Genomic DNA, 21,988 nt, shown 5'->3' with positions numbered 1-21,988 from the left:
TAATCAATAATGTACAACACATAACATCTTAGTCTCCTGCATACCTTCCCTACACCCCCCTCCACTTCCCCCAATCCCTTCTTCCCTCTTACAGTTCCAACACTTAACAATAGGTTTAACTTTGACACTGCCTGAGTTGTTCACCCCTTGCTGCAGAGACCATACAGCTGATAATGTGAAATCTGTTTCCCTGTTGATTCAGCTGCAGCTCCTGAACTCTGTACTAGGAATCCAGATTTAGTTTCGCATTTGGTTCTCTACTGACTGGATAATCCAGATGGGAGGATAGAACATCTCTTTCAATTTCATAGAGGAATGCCTGTCACCATCTGAAACAACCAGAATCTAGTCCCACTGAAATAATCTATATTGAAAAAAGAATGTGTTGCCATTGGAGGAAGTTTACGAGAATGATCCAGGGAATGAAAGGGTCATTGCATGAAGAGTGTTTGATGGCTCTAGGCCTGTACTCGCTGGAGTTCAGAAGAATAAGGGGAAGTCTCATTGAGACCTACTGAATATTGAAAGTCTTAGATAAAGAGGATGTGGAGAGGATGTTCCAAAAGTGGGAGAGTCCAAAACCAGAGGGCATAGCCTCAGAATAGAAGGATGCCCCTTTTGGAATGAAATAAGGGGGAACTTAGCTAGAGAGTGGTGAATCTGTGGAATTCGTTGTCTTAGTTGGCTGTAGAGATCAAGTCATTAGGTATATCTAAAGCAGAGGTTGATAACTTTTTGATTAGTATGGGCATTAAATGTTATGGGGAGAAAGCAGGAGAGTGGGGTTGAGAGGGATAATACATCAACCATGATGAATTGGCAGAGCAGACTCTATGGGTTGAATGGCCTAATTCTGTTCCCATGTCTTATGGTTTTAATAGAGCAAAAGCAGGTTTCATTATCAAACTGAGACAATTATGGAAAATGGAGAATTGGTATCTGGGTGTGCATAGTGGGAAACTGATGTCATTTCACTGACTATGTAGGCTGAGAGAGTTGAAGGGGTTGGATGTGGTGTGTGATATAGTGGACGTAGGACATACAGCAGGTAAAAGCCAAGAAGTGTAGGTTATGTATTATTAGTACAGAGATGAACAAATGCCGAATGATGTATGTAGGTAACATTCTAATCAGAGAAAAGACAAAAAAAGCAACTGAGCAAAAAATAATTATTCCACAATGAGTTATTTGGAATGGGGTGAAAAAAATGTCAGGACTAGTCAGTTTCAGACTAAAGGACAATAAAGAAGATTTTTCAAGCCTCTTGTAAATAAGAACTGATGGGATAAGGAACTGAAGTGTTGAAACAGCAGATTCAGAAACAAAATTAAGTACAGAACAGCAATGTTAAGTAATGCACTTGGACAACTTGTGTTTAATTCTTCTAGTGCAAAGAAGACTACATCATGAACACAATTGTCCATTTAGTGGCAGAAAGTTCTGTCATTATTAAAATGGTAGTGAAGATTGGAAGTTTCAGATATACAAGAAAGAATCAATTTGATTGGAGTTCAGATAATGGAGCAAAATAGAAATGAAATCACTGAACAATGGAAACAAGAGGCTTCCAGAAAAGTCTTTGTTTCTTAAAGCCAGGTATAAAGAGTTAAAATGAGATTGTGAAATAATGGGATTTGAAACAGTAGAATGGTGCAGCAGGAAAGTACAGCTATGGCAAGAAATTCACGATTCAGTATTTGGTTGCAGGGTCTGGGTCCAAGGAGGATCAAAAAGATAAAACACATACTGTAGATGTCTCCCTTCTTCACACTTCCTTTCCAGTCTTAATGAAGAGCCTTGGTCCAAAATGTTAACTCTTTATTCGTCTCCAAAAATGCTGCCTGACCTGCTGAATTTTTCCAGCATTTTTTGTGTGTTACTCTGGATTTCCAGCATCTGCAGAATCTCATGTTTATAATTTAGGAAATTAATTGAGAAAGCAAAGAAGTGAGATTGGAAGCCAAAGACTGGCAAAAAAATGCTTGGTAAAGGAAACAAAGACATTTTACAGTGCTTATTGTTATGGTTCAATACAAGGATTCTAAGGCAATAAGGATAGTGATCTAGGGGCCTAGATAGATGTAAGAGCAGCAAATAGTGGTTATTATTGTAACAAGACTTAACAATGAGTTGAAGCGGCCATTCAATATTCCCGATACTAGGATTTTAGATTAAATGGATCAGGAATTAAAATAGGAGGGGCACAGTATCATTGTTCAAGAAAGGAATATGCCAATGAGAAGGATTGAAAAAAAAATCAACACGGAAGTCATATGGGCTGAATTAGCAACAAAAGGGTATAACATTGCTTAAATTGTAATAATAATGTTCCCAATAGGGAGCTAACAGAGCACATATATAGGCATATTTCTAAAGCTGTAATAATAGAGGTTTCCAACTATCTATTTTATATCCTTTCCACTTGGATGGTCTCAATTAATGACCAAGTGGAAAGGGTATCAAAGAAGCATACTTTTGGAAATATAATCAATTGAAGATCTATGCTCAGCTTAGAAAGCTTTTAGGATTTGATGCTGGTCAAGCGGAAACTGTAGTGGTTGGATAGCATTTTAAGGGTATATTCAGTTTGAATTTGTGTATTTACTGGAAAGAATGACCACAACATGATTTGTAAGTTTGCAAATGACTCCAAGATTAATGTTTTTTGTTAGGTTGGAGAGTAACCTTTGCCTCCAGAATCATGTTGATGAGCAGATAAAATTGACTGAGAAGTGGCAATTTAAATTTAATCCTGAAAAGTGTCCAGCAATGCGTTTTAGGAGAATTAACAAAGCTGGATATACACAAGGACCCAGGAAGAACATTAGAGGAATTGTGATCATGTGCAAGGATCCCTGAAGGCAACTGCACAGGTAGACAGGATGGTTAAGTGAGCAGAAGGAATGCATGCCTTTATTAGCCAGGGTTTAGAATCCCGTATCTGAGAGATTATGGTACAACTATACAAGCTGCTTTTGATGTAGTGTGCAGTTCTGGTCACCACACTAAATGAAGATATCATTGCACTGTTGGGGTGCAGAGGATATTTACCACAATATTATTGGTGGTAAAAGTGGGCTTCCTCACTTCTGCCCCTCTGACCCTCAAAACAGGTGCCCCTCAGGGCCGTGTCCTAGGCCCCCTCCTTTACTCTCTGTATACACATGACTGCGTTGCCACCCACAGCTCCAATCTACTAATTAAATTTGCTGACGACACTACACTGATGTGCCTAATCTCAAATAATAATGAGGCAGCCTACAGAGGAGAAGTCATCATCCTGAAACAGTGGTGTCAAGAAAACAACCTCTCCCTCAATGTTGCCAAAACAAAGGAGCTGGTTGTGGACTACAGGAGTAATAGAGACAGGCTAGCCCCTATAGACATCAGTGCATCTGGGGTTGAGAGGGTGAACAGCTTTAAGTTTCTCAGCATGAACATCACCGAGGATCTCACGTGGTCTGTACACACTGGCTGTGTGTATGTGGCACAACAGCACCTCTTTCATCTCAGATGGTTGAAGAAGTTTGGTATGGCCCCCCAAATTCTAAGAACTTTCTACAGGAGCATGATTGAGAGCATCCTGACTGGCTGCATCACTGCCTGGTATGGTAACTGAACTTTCCTCAATCGGAGGACTCTGCAGAGAGTGGTGCGGACAGCCCAGCGCATCTGTAGATGTAAACTTCCCACTACACAGGACATTTACAAAGACAGGTGTGTAAAAAGGGCCCAAAGGATCTTTGGAGACACGAGTCACCCCAACCACAAACTGATCCAGCTGTTACCATCCGGGAAACGGTACCTCAGCATAAAAGCCAGGACCAGCAGGGTCCAGGACAGCTTCTTCCACCAGGCCATCAGACTGATTAATTCATGCTGACACAACTGTATTTCTGTGTTATATTGACTGTCCTGTTGTTTATAATATTTATTGTAAATTACTATGATTGCACATTGCACATTTGAACGGAGATGTAACGTAAAGGTTCTTACTCATGTATTTGAAGGATGTAAGTAATAAAGTCAATTCAATTATTGCCTTGAAATAGTATGTTTGAGCTTTAAGGAAAGACTGGATTTATTTTCTTCGGAATGACAAAGTTTGTGAGGATATGCAATTGTGGTACAAAAAATAATGATAGTATAGATAGAGTAGATGGTGAGAATTTTTCCTCAGATGTTCATAAACAGAAGGCTTAGATTTATGTGTAGGATATTTTGAGGAAGAATTATTTTATTCTGAGGGTGATTGAAATAATGGAGTGATGGAGGCAGGCACTCCTACAACAGGAGTAAAGTATTAAAATAGCATCTCAAACTCCATGACATGGAAAGTTATGGCCAATTACTGACTATATTGGTGATCTGTTCCCAATTGCCAGCTTGGACACATTGTGCTGAAGGGCTTGTTTCTGTTCTATGTGACTATAATTCTGTTAGAAACTCCAAATTGGATGTAAGCTCAATTTTGTTAAGCTGAGTTCTGATTTATCAAAAGTGAATTTAAATCAGCAATGTAAAGGTAAATTAATGTTAGACCAGTGGTAGGCATTTGAGGAATAGTTGGTAGAAGTTCAACATAGATACGTATGCATTTAACAAAAGGAAGAAAAAGAAGGATTAGCTTTATTCATCATATGTGCATCAAAGCATCAGTGAAATGTGTCATTCCTCATCAATGATTAACACAGTCCAAGAAATGACATCCTTCAGTGTTGTAAGGAAAGACGAGAAGATTCTTATTTGTGGTACCATTGTCTAAAAAGGGATGGAGGGAAATGCTAAGTAATTCCAAGCACATTAGGCTAATATTGGTGATGCACGAACATTTGGAAATAATTCAGAGGGTTGTTATATGTGTACACAAGCATTTACAAAGTGGCACAGTTTAATAAGGACAGTTGGTCTGCTTCTTTTAAGGGAGGGTTGTGAACAGTAAAGGACATCACAAAGGTTACGAGGCTGTGGGTTGCTGTCAGCTGCTCCTGTGCTGTTCTGTTCTATGTACTTCAGTTGGTGAGACAAGTGAATTTGATGATGTATGCAAGTTATATGTGGCAGAATGAGATTGTATTTATTCTTTTGGGGAGAACAAATGACTCAGAGAGATTTAACAGAGATATATAAAATTACAAGAGGTGTACAGAGGTTAACCAGAATGATCTACTTCACTAACACAGAGGATAAAAACCAGTGAACAACAATTTAAGTTCATTAGCTGAAAGATCAGCAGAGTTAAGACAAAAGGTTTTCATTCTGTGACTGATCATGGTTCGGAACACATTTTCTGAAAGGGTGATGGAGTCAGAAATCCTCATCATATTTAAAGTGTGCTCCGCATAAAGAGCCTTAACCATGACAGCTTAACATTTGAAATCTTCACCTGGGGATCTAACAGCTCAAAGATCCTGCAGAAATACTGTATCTTCTAAAGTTCAAGTTTACAGAGAAATTCACCACTGTGGAATTTTCATATTCTCTATGTGACCATGCTGATTTTTTTTAAGGTGCTCAGGTTTCCTCTTGCCTCCCAAAGATGGGCTATGAAGTTAATCAGCTGCTCTAAATTACTCCTTCAAGCATGTATATAGCAAAAAGGACGAAAAAAGGAACTGATGGGCATGTGAAGTAAAATAAAGGGCTAGAGGGAAAATAAGAAGAGTAGGAATGGGATTGCTCTACTTGGAGCTGGCTTGGACCTGATGGGTTGAATTGTTTTCTTTTGTGTCACAGTAAGTAATTACAAACCTATTAAAATATAATAAAGGATCTCAGAGATGCTGTATTTGTGACTGCCATCAAGAAAGGAAACAAGTTTGACTGGAGTAGGTATTGAAAGTTTCATCCTCTGTCTGCTAGAGGAAGAATCATTGCCAAGGTTCTAAGTCATTTCTCACAATGCCCACAGTTGTTCACTGAAATGTAGTGTGAGTACTGTCATTCAGAAGCATAGCTGACTTGATGTTCACTGTTTGATAACTCCAAGCAAGAGCCATAAGTTGCGCCATCTAATATAGCCTTTATTGACATAACTATAGACTTCAAATTTATCAGTCTTGAAGGACTGTGAAACATCATCTTCAAATTCACTTATTACAGAAAATCACCTTAATTTAGTATTTGCAAAGGCATGGCATACAAGCTATGCTACTAAACAACTGAAGAAATCACAGTGAAAGGAACTGTCAAAAGAGTGTGTCATTGATCCAATACTTCTTGAAATCATCTTGTTGCAATGTTGCATCTCAATTCCCACATGCTTCCTATGGTAATGGAGTTAATCTACAGAAATAATTGGAAACTATTTAACCTATCAAAGTCATCTCGACCTCTGTAATTAAGCTATGAGTGCTGGCAGGCCAAGCTGCAAGAACAGTCAACGCTCACCAATTCATATGTCAGGACTCATACAACTTCCCGACGTAAAAATGTCCCGATTAACCTTCTACTGATGACCCACATTATCTTCTGAGAAGTAGGACCCTGGATATTGTGGATCACTTCTTATGACTCAGGAGCCATCTATTGGCACAGGAAGATATCAATGATAATAGTCACTATCTTGGTCAATTGAAGAAAAGGATATTTGAAGGTCAATGCATTGACCTAGTACAAATTCCATGACTTACTGGGCAGCAGTGATCATGGTTCTTTGATCTGCTTCTGACTGCCAAATTCCATTCCAGGACAATTCAGGATCAGAAAAGTTAACACCTTACGACCATCAGGCTCCAGAATTGACCAGAATAACTTCACTCATGACAACTCTGAACTGATTTTACAACGTACAAACTCACTTTCAAGAACTCTATAACTCATGTTCTCAGTATTTTTTTAAATTTATTTGCATGATTTGTCTTTTTTTTACACACATGGCTTGTTTTTTGTAGGTCTTTGTTTATGTAAAGTTTTTTGAAAATTCTATTGTGTTTATTTACTTTACAAATACCTACAAGAAAATGGATCTGAAGTTAGTATATGATAACATACATTTACTTTAATAATAAATTTTACTTTGATTTTGGTCTTGCTTTTGAACTAACTACGGCACACACCACTAGGCACTGGGAAGTGAATACCAGCGATGTTTCTGTAAAATCTTCCATACTCACCAGAAGGATAAGAGAACCAACATCGTTGTCCTCTCCCAGACCAACAACCCTTACACTAAGGTTAAATGAAGAAAATAATTAATGATGTACTCAAAGTGTCCCAAAGCAGCAATAATTCCACTAATTTCTGAGATTCAGTGGCCTGTGACAGTCAAAAGCTGAAAAGAAACATCATGGATAGTACTGAGAATCTGAAATCTTTCTATGAGCAGCACGTAGAGTGGATGCATTATGCTATCTTAAAGGTTACACACCCACCTGTTACCTGCCCATTATCTTTGTCCTTCCCCAAATTGTAGATGAGTCTTTAGTACAATCTTAGAACTTTGAATGGTACAGGATGAGTTGATTCACTGCATCTCTTCCAAGGAAGTGAGTCAGTTTCCAACTGAGAAAGTGAATGCAATATACAGAGATAACCCATGATCTTCTGCAGTGCTTTTGATTACCTGAAGGGCCAATGGGTAAATTTACAAAGTATTTTGTTCTTTTATTAGTCTTGTTTCTCCCCCTTTGGTTTGCCTCATAAAAGATTGCATACATGGTAGAAGATGGAAGTATGGAGGTAGTATTTAGCCACAATGATGTGAGGCAACGTTGATGGACTAGTTTGTCTCTTCCTTTCAGACAGACATACTTTATTGATCCCGAGGGAAATTGGGTTTCGTTACAGCTGCACCGACCAAGAATAGTGTAGAAATATAGCAATATAAAACCATAAATAATTAAATAAAAATGTTAATCATGCCAAGTGGAAATAAGTCCAGGACCAGCCATTTGGCTCAGGGTGTCTGACACTCCAAGGGAGGAGTTGTGAAGTTTGATGGCCACAGGCAGGAATGACTTCCTATGGCACTCAGTGTTACATCTCGGTAGAATGAGTCTCTGGCTGAATGTACTCCTGTGCCTAACCAGTACATTATGGAGTGGATGGGAGACATTGTCCAAGATGGCATGCAACTTGGACAGCATCCTCTTTTCAGACACCACCGTCAGAGAGTCCATTTCCACCCCTACAACATCACTGGCCTTACGAATGAGTTTGTTGATTTTGTTGGTGTCTACTACCCTCAGACTGCTGCCCCAGAGCACAACAGCAAACATGATAGCATTGGCCACCACAGCCTCGTAGAACATCTTCAGCATTGTCTGGCAGATGTTAAAGGACCTCAGTCTCCTCAGGAAATAGAGACGGCTCTGACCCTTCTTGTAGACAGCCTTAGTGTTCTTTGACCAGTCCAGCTTATTGTCAATTCATATCCCCACCATGTAATCTTCCACCATGTCCACACTGACCCCTTGGATGGAAACAGGGGTCACTGCTGCCTTAGCCCTCCTCAGGTCCACCACCAACTCCTTAGTCTTTTTCACATTAAGCTGCAGATGATTCTGCTCACACCATGTGACAAAGTTTCCCACTGTAGCCCTGTACTCAGCCTCATCTCCCTTGCTGATGCATCCAACTGTGGCAGAGTCATCAGAAAACTTCTGAAGATGGCAAGACTCTGTGCAGTAGTTGAAGTCCGAGGTGTAGGTGGTGAAGAGAAAGGGAGACAGGACAGTCCCCTGTGGAGCCCCAGTGCTGCTGACCACTCTGTCTGATACACAGTGTTGCAAGCGCATGTACTGTGGTCTGCCAGTCAGGTAATCAATAATCCATGACACCAGGGAAGCATCCACCTTCATCACTGTCAGCTTCTCACCCAGCAGAGCAGGGTGGATGGTGTTAAACTCACTGGAGAAGTCAAAAAACATGACCCTCACAGTGCTCGCCAGCTTGTCCAGGTGGGCATATTTCTATGAATACAACATGTTCATCTAACTTGGTCTTATCGTGCCTGGATGGAACCCAGTCTCTGAGACTGGTATCAATATTAATTCCTAAGAGCCACCATCCAAAATAAGGAATTAAAAATAGCAGATACAGCATTAAAATTCCCCCATGACTAATGACACACTAATTGATAATGAGCTACGGAGATTTGGGGGAACAATGCTATCACTAAACACTTCTGAAATGCTTTTAGAAATGTTCAAAAATGTTCAGTTAGCATTATAAATAACTTAATCACCTAGAAAATGTAAAAATTATAATTAATCATCGATCCCAATCACCCTGGACATTCTCCCTTCTCACCCTCCCAAAGAGCAAAAGATACAAACACCTGAAAACACATGCCACCAGGCTTAATAACACTTTTTATCCTGCAGTGAAAAGATGGACCCTTAACTTTACAGTGTAACTTGTTATGACCTTGCACTTTATTGTCTACCTGCATTGCACTTTCTCTGTAATTGGAATACTTTATTCTACATTCTCTTATTATTTCATCTTGTTACAATGAACTGTTACAATGATTTAATGTGTATGAACAGCACACAAGACAAGTTTTTTTTTAGTGTACTTTGGTACATTTGACAATGGCAAACCAATTTACCAAGTAGGAAGTGAAACATAAAAAATAACACAAAGCACCAAAAAACAGTTAAAAGATCACAGAAAATCTAAAGCACATTACAGGCCCTTCGGTCCACAATATAACATTTAATTGAAATGAATTGAATTACCTAATACCCATTTCTCATGTTGACATCCCTTTCAAGGGAAATGTTTTTCCATCAGGTACATTGCCCAATGGATTTGACGTTAACCCAGTGGAGATGTTTGCATCACAGAACAGCTTACAAATTGGGAGTCTTTGTTTTTCTGGGAATCCCAAACTTGATGGTACTTTGATAGCTGAAGTTTAGAATAGTTAAAATAATGCACTTACCATATCAGTTTGTCTTGAATTCTCATACTCTTCTAATCTTCCTTTTAATGATGAAATAAGTAAATCTTTTTGTTTGAGAGCACTTAAGGTTGTGATGCTGTCTTCATGAGTTGTCTTATTCTTTTTATTCAGTTCTGTACAATATTTCTGTGAACACAATATGCATATTTTGATCACAACTAGAAAATGAATGAAAAAGACATACTTTGCCTAAGCAAAGTTCTGTAACATGACAAACTCTATACTGAAATTGTTCATTGAATCCACCAAATCTTTAATAGCAGATTAAAGAAAGAGCAAATTATCAATATTTTCTCTGGAACAGAGGTAAATGAGAAAAAGAGTGGAATTGTATTTAGATAGCTCCTTTCAAATCTCTTTCTTTACATCCTTTCCATTTATTACAGCTAATAATTACACTATAACATTGTGTCAATGTACAAACCCCATTTCCAGAAAAGTTGGGATATTTTCCAAAATGCAATAAAACAAAAATCTGTGATATGTTAATTCAAGTGAACCTTTATTTAACTGACAAAAGTACAAAGAAAAGATTTTCAATAGTTTTATTGACCAACTTAATTGTATTTTGTAAATATACACAAATTTAGAATTTGATGGCTGCAACACACTCAACAAAAGTTGGGACAGAGTCATGTTTACCATTGTGTTACATCACCTTTCCTTTTAATAATACTTTTTTAATCGTTTTGGAACTGAGGATACTAATTGTAGTAGATTTGCAATTGGAAATTTTGTCCATTCTTGCTTGATATAAGACTTCAGCTGCTCAACAGTCCATGGTCTCCGTTGTCTGATTCTCCTCTTCATGATGCACCATACATTTTCAATAGGAGATAGATCTGGACTGGCAGCAGGCTAGTCAAGCACATGCACTCTGTGTCTACAAAGCCACACTGTTGAAGCCCGTGCAGAATGTGGTCTGGCATTGTCCTGCTGAAATAAGCATGGATGTCCCGGGAAGAGACGTCACCTTCATGGCAACATATGTCTCTCTAAAATCCTGATATACACCTCAGAGTCAATGGTACCTTCACATACATGCAACTCACCCATGCCGTGGGCACTGATGCACCCCCATACCATCACAGATGCTGGCTTTTGCACCTTTCGCTGATAACAATCAGGATGGTCATTTTCATCTTTGGCACAAAGAACTCGACGCCTGTTTTTTCCGAAAACTAGCTGAAATGTGGACTCATCTGACCTCAGCACATGGTTCTGCAGTCTTTCAGTCCATCTGAGATGAGCTCGGGCCCAGAGAACTCACCGGCGTTTCTGCATAGAGTTGAGGTATAGCTTCCTCCTTGCATAATACAGTTTCAAGTTGCATTTCTGGATGCAGCGATGGACTGTGTTAAGTCCGAAGTACTCCCGAGCCCAGGTGATTATAATTGTCACAGTAGTATGATGGTTTCTTGGGCAGTGCCGCCTGAGGGCTCGAAGATCACGAGCATTCAACACTGGTTTCCGACCTTGCCCTTTACGCACTGAGATGTCTCTGAATTCTCTGAATCTTTTCACAATATTATGTACTGTAGGTGTTGAACGACCTAAATTCTCTGCAATGTTTCATTGGGAAATGTTCCTTTTGAACTGACTAACAATTCTCTCATGAATTTTGGCACAAAGGGGTGAGCCATGACCCATCCTTGCTTGCAAAGACTGAGCCTTTGATGGACGCTACTTTTATACCCAGTCATGATACCTCACCTGCTACCAATTAGCTTGCTTCATGTGGAGTCTTCTAAACCGGTGTTACTTGAATATTCTGTGCACTTTTCAATCTTCTTTAAACTCTGTCCCAACTTTTGTTGAGTGTGTTGCAGCCATCAAATTCTAAATTTGTGTATATTTACAAAATACAATTAAGTTGGTCAGTAAAACTATTGAAAATATTTTCTTTGTACTTTTGTCAGTTAAATAAAGGTTCACTTGAATTAACATATCACAGATTTTTGTTTTTACTGCATTTTTGAAAATATCCCAACTTTTCTGGAAATGGGGTTTGTAACTAACACAACAGACAACTTACACACAAGCTCCTGTAAACAACAATTTGGCAATGTCGCCCTGGATACCCTTTGTGGTGACTCCAGACCCCATGAAGTTTCATTTTTATGAGATCAAATATGGCAAGGAAATCCCTGCTTACCAAATTGTGATTGTAATGCTGTGAAGCTGAAATTGGCTGAAAACGACTGGGAAAATAAGCAAAGAGACAGGTTGGTAAATGAACAGTGGCAAATATTCAAGTAGCCAGTCCATATTATTCATCAGGAACATATCCCAATTAAGAAATAGAATTCCATCAGAAAGTAGTGCAATTCATGGTTAACAAAGGAAGTCAAGGATAATGTTAAAACAAAGAGTAAAGCATATAGACAAATTGACAAGAACTGGTAGTAGGCCAGAGGGCTGTGAAACTTAAGATCCAACAGTGAAAGATTAAAATGCTCATTAGAAGGGAGGAATTTGGTGTTGAGAGAATACTTGTGTTACATCAAAACAAACAGTAATTTTGATTCTGAAACTATCCTCTATCATAAAAACTCAATAGGTTTACTAAAATCCATTGAAGAAGAAATATTTGACTTTATCCATGCAGTTTACATGAGACTCTAAATCCACAGATTCTAAAGAAAAAAAACTAGATGGACCACCCAGCATGGAACTATGAAACAAGATTAACACATTGCAGAAAAGTTTTAGCCCTGTTGATTGCAGGTGCTCTTCTCAAGCAAATGGGTATAAGCTATAAGAAACTTTACTGACTTCCCTTGGAAAGCATCAACAACATTGGTGGCAAATGGATTTTCTTGGGGCCACTCTTTTACAAATGTATCCAAACCAAAGTTTTAGACAGCTGCAACATGACTATTATATTCAACACCCCAGCTGATGAAGCCAAACATTCTGTGTACCTTCTTTACTATCTTATCGACTTGTATTGCCTTTGGGTTCATGCCAGGGAGCAATGGATTTGCCCTCCCCACCCCAAAATCCCTCTCTACATCAATTCTCCTAAGGGTCCTGCCACACATGGTACAGTTTCCCCTTACATTTGACCTGTGTAAGTTTTAGGGAGGGAAAGTCAAATAGAGCCCTTAAGGATTATAAAGCAAGAAAAGAGGAAATTAGGGGAACCATGAGTAATATAGTGTGAAAGGACATAAAACTTTCTTTCTCCATTTGGTTCAGCACTGAGAAGAAGCTTGTACCAGTTCGCTCATTTCCTGTCCCAGGCACAATATGGCAGATATTTCCTTCAGAAAATGGTCTGTTGAGTCAGCGAAGGTTGCTACCAAGCAACTTCAGGTGATCAATATTAAAGTACATACTCCAGGATATATTATTCTTGCTACTTTCAGTGCTCCTTCCAAGCATTATTCTATATGGAAGATAACTAATTAACTGAATTAAACGATGCCAAGTAAGATTAAAGAGAATCCTAAGGCATTCTGTACATATATCAAGAGCAAGAGGATAACTAAAGGTAGGGTAGGATCACTCTAGGATAAAAGAAGGACCATGTGCCTGGAGGCAAGATTCTAACTGAGTACTTTGCATTGGTACTTACCAAGGAGAAGGATGTGGGGGATAGTGATATCAGTTTGGAGCTTGCTAATGTGCTAGGGAATTTCAAGATAAAGGAGGATGAAGTGTTAGGTCTCTTAAACAATATTAAAGTGGATATGTCCCCAAAGGCAGGACATGAGATTGCTGGGGACATGACCAAGATCTAAGTGACCTCTATTGCCACAGATGAGGTCTTGGGAGACTGGTAATTAGCTAATGTTGCGCCAGTATTCAAGAAGAAAATATGACATTCCTGGAAACTCACATCAGTTGTAGGAAAGCTATTGGAGAGTAAACTTAGGGGTACAACTTTGGAGCATTAGGAGAACTATGGCCTCATAGAGACAGTGGCATGGCTTTGTGGGATTGGAGAGGGCAGTCACAATTTACTTACTAGATTGAGGAGATGAAGATAATTGATGGAAGAAGAGCTGTGTTTGTTGTCTACATGTTAGTGAGGTGATTGACAAGGTCCCTCATGGTAGTCTCCTCTAGAAGAATAAAATATCATTCATAGTGTCACGCTGCTGGATTCAGAATTGGTTTGCTCATAGAACACAGAGAGTAGTGGTCAAAGGCTCCCATTCTGTCTGGAGGTCTATGCCTCATGGTGACATGTAGGGATATACAGTCTTAGGCACAAGTAAAAATATTCTGAAAAGTGAAACTGTCAAAAAATAATAAAAAGTTTCTAAATATCAAAAGAATTACTATAAAGAGCAGTAAGAAGTAAACATATTTGGCGTGACTGTCCTTTAAAACTGCATCAGTTCTCTTAAGTAAACTGTCATGCAGTATAAGAACATCAGCTGGTAGGTTGTTCCAAGCATCTTGGAAAACTTGCCACGGTCCTTCTGCAGACTTTGGCTTTCTTGCTTGCTTCCATGTCTCTACATAATCCCAGACAGCCTCGATGATTTCTGAACACTGTGGAATCTATAACCATATATTTAAAAAAATAAGGATACCTAAGACTTTTGCATGGTATTGTATATAATAGCTTAGCTATTCTCCTCTGACCTCTGTCATTAACAAGGTGTTTCCACTGTTGTGTGGGAAAATTCCAGGAGATCAACAGTTTCTGAGATACTCAAATAACCCCAAATGGCACCAACAATCATTCCATGGTCAAAGTCACATATATCACATTTCCTCCCCATTCCAATGTTTGGCTTGAACAAAAAATGAACCTCTTGCCTAAGTCTGTATGCTTTTATGCATTGAGTTGCTTCCACATAATTGGTTGATTAGCTATTTGCATTATCAAGGTGAACAGGTGAACCCAGTAAAGTGGGCACTGACTCTAAACGATCTGGATGAAGATGTAGATGGGTGAGTTAGTAGATTCTCAGATGATACAAAAATTACTGGCATTATGGAGAGTGTAGAAGATTATCAAAGGATACAGCAAAATATAAATTAGTTGCAAATATGAGTGGAGAGATAACGGATGAGGTTTAATCTGGCCAAATGTTAGGTGCTGCACTACGCCAGTGAGCCACATGTCAGTGATGGAGAAGTTGTTGGAGAGGATACCGAGAGATATGATTCATGCATATTTGGAAAGGTATGGGCTGCTTAGGACAGCCAGCATGGCTTTGTATGAGTCAGGCCATGTCATACAAACTTGAATGAATTTTTGAGAAGGTGTCAAAGGAGCATATGAAGGTCAGGCTGTAGACATTTTTCACATGGACTTTAGTAAAGCATTGATAAGGTCACTCATGGTAGGTTGATCCAGAAGATAAAGATACATGGGATACAGGGTGAATTGCAAGTTTGGCTTCAGAATTGACTTGCCCATAGAAGGCAGAGAATAGGCGTATAAGGTTGATATTTGGAATGGAGGTCTGTGACCAGTGGAGTTCTGCGAGGGTCAGTGCCAGGACCTCTGTTGTTTGTTATATTAATCAATAATTTGGATGCATATGTAGATTGGTGGATTTGCAAATTTGCAGATGACACTAAGATTAGTTGAGTTGTGGACAGTATAAAGTATTATCAAAGGTGGCACAGTAGCGTAGCAGTTAGCACAACACTATTACAGCTCGAGACTTCGGAGTTCAGAGCTCAATTCCAGTGTCCTCTGTAAGAAGTTTGTACATCCTTCCTGTGAGCATGTGGGTTTCCTCCAGGTGCTCTGGTTTCCTCCCACAGTCCAAAGACATACTGATTAGTAGGTTAATTGGTCATTGAAAATCATCCTGTGATTAGGCTGTGAATAGGTAGGTTGCTGGGCGGTGTGTCTCATTGGGCCAGAAGGGCCTGCTCTGTGCTGTATTTCTGAATAAAAATAAAAATAAATAAATGTAAGTAAATATGGTTTAATTGCAGACATGAGCAGAGAAGTGGCAGATAGAGCGAGTGGTTGCACTTTGGGAGGTCAAGAAAGTGTACAATTTGATTTAGGTCCTTTAATAGCATTGTAAAGGAGAAGCATCCTGGGGTCCAAATCCATGATTCACTGAAGGTGGCTATTCATGTTGGATGAGTTATAAAGAAAGGAAAAGGAATGTTTGCCTTCATTGGCAGAGGGGTGTTGAATATAGAAGTAAGGAAGTCCTGCAGCAGCTATTTAAAATTTTAATCAAACCTTACCTGGAGAATTGCATGCAGTTCTGGTCACCCCATTTTAGAAATGATGTGGAGACTGTGGCAAGGGTGTTGAAGAGGTTTTCCTGGATATTGCCTGGATTAGAGGGAATGAGGAAAGGTTGGACACACGTGGGTTGTTCTCACTAGAGTATTGGAGACTAAGGGGAGACTTGATCAAGGTTTTTAAAATTATGGGAGGCATTGATAGTGTGGAGACTCAAAAACTTTTCTTCAGGGCAGTAACATCAAATACCAGAGGGCATGCCTTTTCAGGCTGAGTGGAGATTTAAAGGCAAAGTGAGGGTCAATTTTTTCCTACACACAAAGAGTAGTTGATGCCTGGAATGGGTTACAGGTGTTGTAATGGAAGCAGGCAGTTTGGTGTAGTTTAAGAGGCTTTTATATGGACATCAAAATGAAGGGAATGGAGGGATATGGATTATATGGATGTTGGTAAATGCAAAGTCATCCACTTTGGAAAGAAACATGAAAGAGAAGATTATTATTTAAATGGTAAAAAATTGTAACATGCTGATGTGTAGAGGGAAATGGGAATCACAAAAGGTTGGTTTGTAGGTGCAACAGGCTATTAAGAAGGCAAATCAAATGTTGGCCTTCATTGCTAGAGGGATTGAATTTACGAGCAGAGAGGTTATGATGCAACTGTACAGGTTACTTTTGAGGCCGCACCTGGAGTATTGCATGCAGTTCTGGTTTCCTTACTTGAGAAAGGATATACTGACTTTGGAGGTGGTGCAGAGGAGGTTCACCAAGTTAATTCCAGAGATGAGGGGGTTAGACCATGAGGAAAAATTGAGTTGCCTGGGACTGTACTCGCCGGAATTCCGAAGAATGAGAGGATAGCTTATAGAAACATATCAAATTATGAAAGGGATAGTTAAGATAGAGGCAGGAAAGTTGGTTCCACTGGTAGGTGAGACTAGAACTAGGGGACATAGCCTCAAGATTTGGGAGATTAGATTTAGGACAGAGGTGAGGAGGAACTGCTTTTTCCAGAGAGTGGTGAATCTGTGGAATTCTCTGCCCAACAAAGCAGTGGAGGCTACCTCAGTAAATATATTTAAGACAAGGTTGGATAGATTTTTTCATAGTAGGGGAATGAAGGGTTATGGGGAAAAGGCAGGTAGGTGGAGATGTCCATGGCCAGATCAGCAATGACCTTATTGAATGGCGGAGCAGGCTCGATGGGCCAGATGGCCTACTCCTGCTCCTATTTCTTATGTTCTTATACACAGGAGAACACTTAGTGTAAACTGGCATCTAGACTGGCACAACATTGTGGGATGAATGGTGTGTCCAAAGCTCTGCTGTTCCAAGTACTATGTTAATTGACTTAATGGTTGCAATTTATAATGTTGTGTGCCAATAGTGGCCTTCACCAGGCCACTAAAGTAAAAACAATTGAGAATTAAATAAAACATTCAATAAGGAAATTTATACATTAAAAATATATCAGCATAAACAACAAAGAAAAATATCAGAACATTCATGAATGAAGCACATTTAAAATACATATTTTAGGATGCTGATCATATCGACCATCCTTTTTGACAAACTTAAAGGTAAATATGAAGAGATTCAATAATACTAACTGTGCATTCAGCATTGATCTTTGCTATTGCATTAGCAAGCTGCTGTCTAAAACTATTGCGAAGGACTTCAGTTCTCTGCAACAATGAAAACAAAATGTTTAATGTAATGAACTTCAGAATCCATACATAGTACAACTTTACTGACTAATATAGCTTTTACAAAATAGAATAATCAAATACAAATGAAAAAAAGGTTCTTATATTTCTATTTCCCACCTCCAGTAGAAACTTTCAGAACAAAATATTAATCAACATGAACACAAACACGAGGAAATCTGCAGATGCTGGAAATTCAAACAACACACACAAAATGCTTTTGGAACACAGCAGGCCAGGCAGCATCCATAGAAAGAAGCACAGTCTATGTTTCAAGCTGACACCCTTCGTCAGGACTAACGGAAAAAGGAGAGAGTAAGAGATTTGAAAGTGGGGGGGGGGATGGGGAGACCCAAAATGATAGGAGAAGACAGGAGGGGGAGGGATGAAGCTAAGAGCAGGGAAATTGACTGGCAAAAGGGATACAAGGCTAGAGAAGGGGGAGTATCATAGGATGGAAGGCCTTGGAAGAAAGAAAGGGGGAGGAGAGCACTAGAGAAAGATGGCAAACAGGCAAGGAGTTATTGTGAGAGGGAAAGAGAGAGAAAAGAAAAAATATATAATAAAGATAAATAAATAGGGATGGGGGTAAGAAGGGGAGTTGGGGCATTAACAGAAGTTAGAGAATATCATTAATTTCTCTAACTTCCATTAATGCCCCTTCTTACTCCATCCCTATTTATTTATTTATATTTAATTTATATATAATTTTTTCTTTTTTTCTCTCTTTCCCTCTCACAATAACTCCTTGCCTGTTCTCCATCTTCCTCTGGTGCTCCCCTCCCCCCTTCTTTCTTCCAAGGCCTTCCGTCCCATGATACTCCCCCTTCTCTAGCCTTGTATCCCTTTTGCCAATCAACTTCCTAGCTCTTAGCTTCATCCCTCCTCCTCCTATCATTTCGGGTCTCCCCCCACCCCCCTCACTTTCAAATCTCCTACTATCTCTTTTTCTCGTTAGTCCTGACGAAGGGTCTCGGCCTGAAACGTCGACTGTACTTCTTCCTATAGATGCTGCCTGGCCTGCTGCATTCCACCAGCATTTTGTGTGCGTTGATTAATTAACATGACCATAGCACAAAGCTACAAATTTATATCAGCTATGGGAATCTTACCTGTAGAAGCAAATAATTTAGCAAAACAATAGCAGATTTATGATGAAGTATTTATGCAGCTTGATGAGCTCTGACCAGTGGCCAATCCGGACATTGATAGTTTTAAGAGAAGGGGGACTTCAATCAAGTCCACTGCCCGAGTACAAAGGGTAGCAGCAGGTCACTGCAGTGAAAAAGAGCTTTGACCAATGACCAATTGGTGTTTGGGATTGATTTGCAAGAGCAAATTAAAGGAAGACAGTGTCAAGCACAGTGGCCATCATTGCAGCGGTTGTCATCTGAGTAGATAAAGTCAGTATGGAGATCTTGAAGCTTTAGCTCTTTGAGGTGTCAATGAAGACAGGCTTCAGTCAGAGAAAGCAAAGGAAATAAAAGATCACAAAAGAGCAGAAGCAGGCCATTCGGCCCATCAAGTCTGCTCCACCACTCCACCATGAGCGAAACTATTCTCCCATCTCGTTCCAATTTCCAGCTTTTTCCCCATATCCCTTAATACCCTGACTAATTAGATACCTATCAATCTCCTCAAACACCCTCAATGATTGGACCTCCACAGCTGTATGTGGCAACAAACTCCATAAATACATGATCCTCTGGCTAAAAAAATTTCTCCTCATCTCTGTTTTAAATGGGTACCCTCTAATTCTAAGACTGTGGCCTCTTGTCCTGGACTCACCCACCAAGGGAAACAGCCTTTCCACATCTACTCTGCCCAACCCTTTCAACATTTGAAATGTTTCTATGAGATCCCCTGTCATTCTTCTGTACTCGAATGAATACAGTCCAAGAGCCAACAAACTCTCTTTATATGTTAGCTCCTGAATTTCAGGAATCATCCTTGTAAATCTTCTCTGAACTCTCTCCAACATCAGTACATCCCTTCTAAGATAGGGGGCCCAAAAATACACATAGTACTCCAAATGAAGTCTCACCAGTGCCCCATAGAACCTCATCAACACCTGCTTACTCTTACTACTTCTCTTGAAATGAATGTGAATGTAGCATTTGCTTTCCTTACTGCTGGGTAACCTGGTGGTTAACCTTTAGGGTATCCTGCACAAGGACCCCCCAGGTCCCTTTGCTCTTATGATTTTTGAATTTTCTCCCCATCTAAATAATAATCTGCCCGATGATTTCTTCTTCCAAAATGTACAACCATACATTTCTCAACATTGTATCTCATCTGCCATTTCTTTGCCCATTCTCCTAAACTTACCAAGTCTCTCTGCAACCTTTCCATTTCTTCAACAAAACTTAGCCATAAAACCATTTAATCCATAATCTAAATCATTGATATACAGTGTAAAAAGAAACGGCCCTAACACCAACCTCTGCGGAACACCACTAGTAACTGGCAACCAACCAGAATAGGATCCCTTTAATCTCACCCTTTGCTTTCTGCCTATCAGCCTCAAGATTTAAGTTTTTTTTTCATTTTCATTCCTTATATCTGCTCAGCTAGGACAGTAGAGATGACAGGCAGGACATGGAATGCTCCTTTTGCAGTAGATGGGAAGGCAGGGAGACCTCCAGTATCCCTGACGACAACAACTGTGAGAAGTGCATCCAGCTGCAGCTTCTAGCAATTTGCATTAAGGAGTTGGAGCTGGAACAGGATGAATGTCTGATCATTCGGGAGATTGAAAGGGTGATAGATAGGCCATGTAAAGAGGTAGTTACACCCAAGGTGCAGGACACAGGAAACTGGCTAACAGTCAGGAAAGGGAAAGGGGTTAAAGAGCAAATGCAGAGTACCCCTGTGGCCATCCCCCTCAACAACAGGTATATCACTTTGGATACTGTTTTGGGGGGATGGGGGAATGACCTAACAGAGGGAAGTTACAGTGGTCGGGTCTCTGGCACTGAGACTGTCTCTTTGACTAAGAAGGGAAGGGGGAAGAAGAGGTGTGCTGTGGTGATAGGGGATTCGCTAGTTAGGGAAATGGACAGAATGCTCTGTGGGCGAGAACAAGATTCTTGGATGGTATGTTGTCTCCCGGATGCTGGGGGTATTTCAGATTGAGTCCTTGGCATACTTAAGTAGGAGGGTGAATATCCAGAAGTTGTGGTCCATGAGGGTACCGATTACATGGGTAGGACAAGTGATGCATAGGGAGTTCAGGGAGTTAGGTGCTAAGTTAAATGCAGGACCTCCAGGGTTGTGATCTCGGGATTGCTACCCATGTCACGTGCTAGTGAGGCCAGAACTAGAAAAATTATACAATTATTTTAGGGCTGCAATTATACTGTCCTGAGCTGCATGCAGTATATTTCAATGCAAGAAGTCTCACAGGAGAGGTAAATAATAGTGCTGAAGATGAGGTAGCTGGTTTACAAACAGAGGCAATGTGTAGTAAGGAGAGACTGTTGATAGGGCAAAATAAAAGACAATGGGATGAGTTGCAATGTAAAAGACAGACAAAATTGAAAAGGGTGAACACAGGACTGAAGGTGTTGTATTTGAATGCACGCAGTATACGGGTAAAGGTAGATGAACCTGCAGCATAATTGCAGATTGGTAGGTATGATGTTGCAGGCATCACTGAATCACGGCTGAGAAAAGATTATAGCCGGGAGCTTAATGTCCGAGGATACACATTGAAAGGACAGGCAGGAAGGCAGAGGAGGAGATGTTGCTCTGTTGGTAAAAAATTAAATCAAATTATTAGAAAGAGGTGACATAGGATCGGAAGATGTTGAATCATTGTGGATAGAGCTAAGGAACTGCAAAGGTAAAAAGACCCTGATGTATACAGAACCCTAAACAGTGCTAAAGATGTGGCCTAAGGATGTGGGAGATAGAAAATGTATACCATAAGGGCAATGTTACAATAGTCATGGGAGACTTCAATATGCAGGTAGATTGGGAAAAACAGGTTGGTGCTGGATTCCAGCAGGGGGGAATTTTCTCAATGCGCATATGAGAGGGCATTTTAGAGCAGCTCATGGCTGAGCTCACTAGGGGATCAGCTATTCAGAACTGGATGTTGTGCAAAGAACTAGAATTGATTAGAGAGTTTAAGGTAAAAGAAACCTTACAGGGCAGTGATTATAATGTGATCAAATTCATCCTGAAATTTGAG

General features: G+C 39.8%; 1 protein-coding gene across 1 annotated transcript in view; it reads right to left on the bottom strand.

Moving 5' to 3' along the window:
- Window positions 1-21,988, bottom strand: part of c6h10orf67 (chromosome 6 C10orf67 homolog) — a 153,709-nt gene that overhangs the window by 115,555 nt on the left and 16,166 nt on the right. The window contains exons 4-5 of the mRNA XM_059971335.1: window positions 17,698-17,772; window positions 9,890-10,036 (exon numbers count right to left, since the gene is read on the bottom strand). Of these exons, the coding sequence (XP_059827318.1) occupies window positions 9,890-10,036; window positions 17,698-17,772 (222 nt within the window). The remainder of the gene's footprint in view (window positions 1-9,889; window positions 10,037-17,697; window positions 17,773-21,988) is intronic.

Source organism: Hypanus sabinus, chromosome 6 (genome assembly GCF_030144855.1).
Source record: "Hypanus sabinus isolate sHypSab1 chromosome 6, sHypSab1.hap1, whole genome shotgun sequence".
Taxonomy (NCBI): Eukaryota; Metazoa; Chordata; class Chondrichthyes; order Myliobatiformes; family Dasyatidae; genus Hypanus; species Hypanus sabinus.
This window is presented reverse-complemented; position numbering and strand designations above follow the sequence as displayed.